Source organism: Xenopus tropicalis, chromosome 8 (assembly GCF_000004195.4).
Source record: "Xenopus tropicalis strain Nigerian chromosome 8, UCB_Xtro_10.0, whole genome shotgun sequence".
Taxonomy (NCBI): Eukaryota; Metazoa; Chordata; class Amphibia; order Anura; family Pipidae; genus Xenopus; species Xenopus tropicalis.
This window is the reverse complement of record NC_030684.2, coordinates 132331046-132338558: the sequence shown is the minus strand read 5'-3', so window position 1 is coordinate 132338558 and position 7513 is coordinate 132331046. Positions and strand designations below refer to the sequence as shown.

General features: G+C 44.5%; 1 protein-coding gene across 1 annotated transcript; it reads left to right on the top strand.

Moving 5' to 3' along the window:
• Positions 1-202: 202 nt before the first annotated feature.
• rrnad1 (ribosomal RNA adenine dimethylase domain containing 1) lies at positions 203-7036 on the top strand (the record flags this gene model as incomplete). The annotated part of the gene is given in 8 exon segments (NM_001045663.1): positions 203-317; positions 451-572; positions 1369-1582; positions 2617-2679; positions 3535-3660; positions 4300-5096; positions 5592-5776; positions 6808-7036. Coding segments are annotated over 8 exon segments (1791 nt in total). The 3' UTR covers positions 6987-7036.
• Between the last annotated feature and the right edge of the window lie 477 nt (positions 7037-7513).

The window sequence follows — 7513 nt, the reverse complement described above, 5'->3', positions numbered from 1 at the left end:
AAATACAATAAAGGCAAAACAAAGCAATGCATCCTTCTAAAAAGCCACTTATCTCAGTTATTGGCTGCTTTGTATGTAAATCTGTATGTTCATTGTATATGCCCATTTATTGTGCAGCGCTGTGGAATATGTTGGTGCTTTCTAAATCCATAATACTAAAGGCTGTGAGAGATATTCATTTTCTATTTCTATTGTTTTACAGCATCAATATCATGTCCAGCCTCAAGTCCTTAACTCCGCTCCAGCAAAAGCAGCTTGCCGAATATATTGCCAGGGTTTTGTCTGTTTATGGTTTCATCACAGATTCCTACATTATTGTAAGTATCCCTCCCTGTATCATTCTGCCTCGTGTATTCAATATACAGACAGAACCCTCATGTAAGAGGAATGCTTGTATCGCTATAATTACACACAGCACTGTATCTTTATATTGCCATTTATATCCTACAGGAATTTTTCACCGACAACCTGTGGGAGCAACTTCCAGAATCCTGGAGAAAGGCCCTGTCGGATCTTTCATCCCCTGAATTAGCTGAGCAGCTGCTGTCTAATGGAGGGAGAGATTCTATCAGGTAAGGGGCTGTTTAAAAATATTATATTCAAGTGCTTGACACTCTAAATAAATGTTCTGTTTTTACAAGCCTTGGTACAGGGGGAGCAAACATTACATTAGCTGCTTACTATGATTGGCTAGATAATAAATAAGCTAAAGGCTGCCATGTTCTTTGTATCAGGAGTCCGGATAGAGACTCCAGAAAGATACAGAGTATAAATCACCCTTTGCATCCAGGCTGGTTCTGGTGACCCATTGTAGTACTGAATTGTAGTATCTTAAAGGAACAGTAACACAAACAAATTGAAGTATTTTTTAAGTAATTTAAATATAAAATGGAAAAAGTTGTGTGTTTGCTTTAGCTACTATACATTATATAAACAAAGCTGTTATGTGTCCAGGAAGGAAGCTGTTATGTGGCAATTCAAGCTAGAAAAAAGGAGAAAAGGCACTGTTTGCACAGAAGATAACAGATAAGCTCTGTAGAATACAATGGGACTCTACACAGTTTATCAGTTATCTGCTGTAACCTGTGCCTTTTCTCCTTTTTTAATTTGAATGGCTGCCCCCAGCTTGGTTAATAGGGTTTCTGTAGCAAACGCACATCTTTTACCAGTGCAGGGCAATAGTAAAAAATATTATAATTACTTTGATACACATTCATTTTTTTGGTGTTACTGTTCCTTTAATCTTTTGTGGTGGGGCTTTAGTTACCCTTTAGAATAGTGAAACAATGCCTGGGTGCCTTGTATAGCTGCAGTCCGTCAGAGACAGTATACATTGAATGAAAGCCGTGCTACAATGTTGTTTTCCAGTTACAGGTCAGTATGGCCGCTGAGCCTGTTAGCGCTGAAGGCGACGGCACACTGCCTGGCGTTTCCCAGGATTCCTGTGAATGAGGCGGCCAACAAAAACCATAAAAGGCCGGAGGAATTTTGTGAAAATCACTGCCAGAGCAACAAGCTGGATCCTCTCTTCCGGAAGCATGTGAAGCCGAAAAAACAGCACGAAATCCGGCAGCTGGGCAAGGTGAGAATTTACATGCTACTCAGCTCAGACAGCAGTCTGGGAATATGTGCTATTGGTTTTTGTTTTTAACCCTTTATACAAACATTGAAACGTTGACCCGTTATACAAGTTTAAAAATAGTACGACTTCATGATTTTCCTTAGCTTACCAAGGTAAATTCTGTATGTATGCATGGGCTGCTACTCTTTATTCACCCACTTAGCCCAGTCCCTCCATAAAGCTCCAAATAAACTGGAAACTCAAACAGGGGATTAGCCGCCGTGTACGCTTACATCAACAAAGCGCTGTTGGTATATTTGCCGAGCACTCAGGCATTCCCTTGTCATTACACACACGTGCAGGGCTGTTTTGTGCCCTGAGGCTACTTTTTCTCTGTAATAATAAAACAGTACCTGTACTTGATCCCAACTAAGATATAATTACCCCTTATTGGGGGCAGAACAGCCCTATTGGGTTTATTTAATGGTTAAATGATTCCCTTTTCACTGTAATAATAAAACAGTACCTGTACTTGATCCCAACTAAGATATAATTACCCCTTATTGGGGCAGAACAGCCCTATTGGGTTTATTTCATGGTTAAATGATTCCCTTTTCTCTGTAATAATAAAACAGTACCTGTACTTGATCCCAACTAAGATATAATTACCCCTTATTGGGGGCAGAACAGCCCTATTGGGTTTATTTCATGGTTAAATGATTCCATTTTCTCTGTAATAATAAAACAGTACCTGTACTTGATCCCAACTAAGATATAATTACCCCTTATTGGGGCAGAACAGTCCTATTGGGTTTATTTAATGGTTAAATGATTCCCTTTTCTCTGTAATAATAAAACAGTACCTGTACTTGATCCCAACTAAGATATAATTACCCCTTATTGGGGGCAGAACAGCCCTATTGGGTTTATTTCATGTTTAAATGATTCCCTTCTCTGGCCTATATAGTAGAGGGTAGTGCTCCTCTATGTATAGAGTGGGGCTAAAGGGAGACCATTATTTTTGTTACTGTGCCAGATTTCTTCTGCCCCTGCAGCTGGTGAGGATACTGAGTGAAGTAACCGGATGTGAGCAAGTGGTGGACATCGGCTCTGGCCAGGTAATGATAAATGGGCAGACAAAAAAAGGGATAAAGGCCACACTTCCCCATGGTTAAAGTCAGTCCTTTATGTTGTAGTTAAATAGGTGGCTGCTGTGGGGCCCAAAATGCATTTTGGAGTGGTAAGCCCTAAATTATAGGACTTCCCACAATGCCTTTCATTTTCTGTATTTATCAAGCGACATAATTACAGAAGGGTGCAAGTTATTGTGTTCATGCAAATATCTATGGGTCTTTGCTGGAGGGGGGAGACTGTATTTCTAATACATTGTGTTTATAACCTGGCAAGAAGAAAAAATTTAACTTTACATACGAAATAAACATTTTACATTTTTCAATTTATATAAATGAGTTACTGTCCCCAGCAATTAGGGTGAAGACACACAGAGCTACTAGTAGCAGCTACTTGTCACGGCTACTAAAATAGACAATGCTGATCATTTACTGCTAATTGTCTCTATGTGTGTTTTAGCAGAGGCAATTCTCAGTATTGTCTATGGCACGGTGTTTTCTGGCATTTAGTAGCCATGAAAAAGTAGCCGCTACTAGTAGCTCAGTGTGCCTTCACCCTTAGACAGCAGTAGCTGGGGCCACGATGATCGAAATCTGGCTGGAAATTGCCCAGATATCAGTCGGGCAGGTTTGATTCTATGAGGAACACATCTGACAGGCCTGGATGTCTCTCTGTATGATATTATCATTAGCTCCATGTCAGTGATTGGATCAGCCCAATCTGGACTAGCACGGGGGTGGCCAAATGGGGCCCAGATCTGCTTGTTTGGCAACCTTGCAAAATGAGTGGCATTGATTGCTCAATGGTTCTCACTGATTTCTTTTTATCCCATATACCTCCAGGGCCACTTATCGCGGTTCTTGTCCTTTGGCCAAGGTCTCTCTGTTACAGCGGTGGAGGCTGACAAACATCTGGTTACAATGGCTGCCAAGTTTGACCATGACTTGATGTACATGTTAGAGAAAAAGGTAAGTAAATGCAGAAAGTGGATCTGAATCATATTCAGCTTTCATGCAGGGAAAGCTACCAAACAATAGCTCTCTATAGCACCACAAACCTGGCTCATTGCCTCCCTTGAGTCTTTCAGACAAATGCCATGACTTGCTATTCTGATATATGTAGAATCCCTACCATAAAACTCTGAACTCAGTTCATCATCTTTACAGTACTAATGATCCAGGCCTTGAAATTGTCACAGGAGTTCCTCATCTTTGTTTTGTTAGGAGTGTCAGTGGCACCGCACATGCTCAGTGGGCTCCAGGCAGCTGCTGAAAAGCTGAGCTTTTAGGGGTCATCACAATTCATGAAGCAGAAAATGATTAATTATTATTTTTATTCATTATATATCTTCTGTAGTGCTTATACAGAGATTGTAAATCATTCACATCAGTCCCTAGCTCTATTGCTTTCCATCATAGACTGAACCAACTCAAGCACTTTGCATGGGGGGTGACAATCAGTTTACAGGTAGGTGGACTGGAGAGGGTAACATAGCATTAGTTTTAAATGTCTACAGGAGGTTTCTGCCCCTTAGAGCTTTCATTCTAAGTAAGGTATGTGTTATCACATTAATAATGGAAGCTACTGTCTGTTTTATCCTTTTCTAGAGCCACATTATCACTGACCTGTCTCCAAACCCTCCGAGGCATGTTATGGCGTGGGTTGATCCCAAGGCATCATGGGAAGATCTGGCTAAACAGTTGGGTGAATGTTCATGTGTGGTAAACCGCAAATGTGGTGGCCATTTTAAAGCACAATGTATTGGTGGTACTGTGAATGGACATGCTGATCCGGGCTCCAGTACAGAGAACCCAGGGGAGTGTCTCAATGTAAAGCTACATTCTGGGCAGACTGCTCCTGTTCTAGGAATAAACTCACATTCATCTCATGGATTAGCCAAACATTCTGCATTTGAGCCTGTTACATGTTCCTGCCATGATGGACAGGTTCCATATTCACCTTCAGACAAGTTTCTCCTCACAGGACTCCATGCATGTGGTGACCTTAGTGTGGCCATGTTGCGCCACTTTGCAAGGTGCCCTAGTGTGGTGGGAATCACCTCCGTTGCTTGTTGCTATATGAAGTTAAGCACCAGGGAAATGCCAGAACCACCGGGTGTCCTGTCTTCTTCCCACCCTGCCCAGGCAACACAACCACTAGAGTATGGCTACCCACTTAGTTCTTGGGTTGCCCGGCTTCCCGGACACAAACTGTCGTATAAAGCACGGGAGGTGGCCTGCCATGCCATAGAGGATTATATGGAACGGCTACGGGGGGAAAGCGCCATTCTGAGAACCCATTGCTATAGAGCTGTGCTGGAAACCGTTATCCGCAGTATCGATCCCAACATGAAACGCCCCGGGGTGCAGACCATTAAGAAGGCCCACGAGCTGCCATTCAGAGAGTAAGTGTCATTTCTGTAATGTCTCTCAGTCTACATAACCTTATGCTATATGCATAATATGTCTCTTACACTATTGGGATTATTTATCAGTTTTCAAGTTTGTTTTTCTAAATTGAATAAACTCACATATTGACCACTTACTTATTAATAAGGAAAACTTGTTCAAATAAAAAGCCAATACCTTGAATTTATTTTTAATTTATAAACTCTAAAGACTCAAATAGAATTCAAAATTTGGCTTGACTTTGCCTTTTTCAGCTTCCATTGACTTCTATAGAAATTCACAAGCTTTTAGAGTTTTTTTTTTGAATTGTGAAATAAACTTGATAAACCACCCCCCCATATATACGTCACAAAGCCAGGAAGATAATGCAATGATGCTATGTTAGGCCACGCCTCTATCTAACCCAACAATACATTTCTACACTATATTACATTTCTAGTTTAGAATGAGCCTTCTGTAGATGAGTATTACAGTATCCCTCTCTTCAACAGGTACGCTCGCGAGGGGCTGAAACGGGTCGGGCTGGATCCCGGCACCACCTTGGATGAAGTGCTAGTGGAGCGACTGCTTTCCCAGCATCAGAAGGTGGTGGCTTTCTTTAGCCTGGCCCTGCTATTGGCTCCATTAATAGAAACTCTCATACTGCTGGATAGGATGATTTTCCTACAGGAGCAGGGTATGTATGTACAGGGCCGCCATCAGGGGGGCACAGGGGGGACAGTTGTAGGGGGCCCAGCCGTGATACAGTTTTCAAGCTTGGGCTCCCTTAAAAGAATTACGGGCCCTGTCAGCTGGTAATTTGATTGGTTGCACCCCATGCGTACGTGTTATAAGGGGGAAGGATGCTGGGGGGAGCTGGAGGATGCTGGGGGTGGAGCTGGAGAATGCTGGGGGTGGAGCTGGAGGATGCTAGGGGGTGGAGCTGGAGGATGCTAGGGGGTGGAGCTGGAAGATGCTGGGGGTGGAGCTGGAGGATGCTGGGGTGGAGCTGGAGGATGCTAGGGGGGAGCTGGAGGATGCTGGGGAGGGAGCTGGAAGATGCTAGGTGGGAGCTGGAGGATGCTAGGGGAGAGCTGGAGGATGCTAGGGGAGAGCTGGAGGATGCTGGGGAGGGAGCTGGAGGATGCTGGGGGTGGAGCTGGAGGATGCTGGGGGTGGAACTGGAGGATGCTGGGGGTGGAACTGGAGGATGCTGGGGGGGAGCAGGAGGATGAAAGGGGGGAGCTGGAGGATGTTGGGGAGGAAGCTGTGGGGGGAGCTGGGGGTGGAGCTGGAGGATGCTAGGGGGGAGCTGGAGGATGCTAGGGGGGAGCTGGAGGATGAAAGGGGGGAGCTGGGGGATGTTGGGGAGGATGCAGTGGGGGGAGCTGGAGGATGCAGGGGGTGGAGCTGGAGGATGCTAGGGGGGAGCTGGAGGATGCTGGGGTGGAGCTGGAGGATGCTGGGGTGGAGCTGGAGGATGCTAGGGGGGAGCTGGAGGATGCTGGGGGTGGAGCTGGAGGATGCTGGGGAGGGAGCTGGAGGATGTTCGGGGGAGCGGGCCATAGTATGAGGATACTGGGGGAGGACCAGCGATGTTTTAGGGGGTCCCTGCCCTGGTACCAATGCAAAACGTAACCCCTGGCTACCAATGTTTTAGGGGGGCCCTGATGCTCACGTATCTGTTTATATCACATACTAACACACCCCCATTGTGCTATCTTGCAGGATTTCATTGTGATCTGATCCCGCTGTTCAAGCCGGAGTTTTCCCCCAGGAATCTGGTGCTGGTCGCTACCAAAGCAGGAGCTTCTCCAGTTAATGTTTGGCAGCAACTCGAGCAGTTAGGGGAACGGGCAGGCAACGGCGTACTTAGTGGCACAGAGAAGGGTGCGGCTGTACGGTAGGCTCATCCCATCCCAGTCATAGTCAGTATTCCTCAAATATTTTAATTTTAATAATTTATTGGAAAAATAAAACTTTAAACCATGTTTGGGTTCTGTTTTTTTTTACTAAAACTTCATCTTCTTCCAGATATTTGTCGTGCTCACATTCTTATACTATACCCTAATATTGTCCAATAAAATGGTACCGGCGCTGGCATAGCTTTATAGAACTGAATCTCTTAGTACAGGCTATGAGCAAACTTAGGGGGCTGTTCCTGCTGAATTGTGCTTAGTACAGGGGAATCCCTATGCTGCCATAGTTTTATGGTATCTCTCTGTACAGACTATGAGCAAACTTAGGGGGCTGTTCCTGCTGAATTGTGCTTAGTACAGGGGAATCCCTATGCTGCCATAGTTTTATGGTATCTCTCTGTACAGGCTATGAGCAAACTTAGGGGGCTGTTCCTGCTGAATTGTGCTTAGTACAGGGGAATCCCTATGTGCCATAGTTTTATGGTATCTCTCTGTACAGGCTATGAGCAAACTTA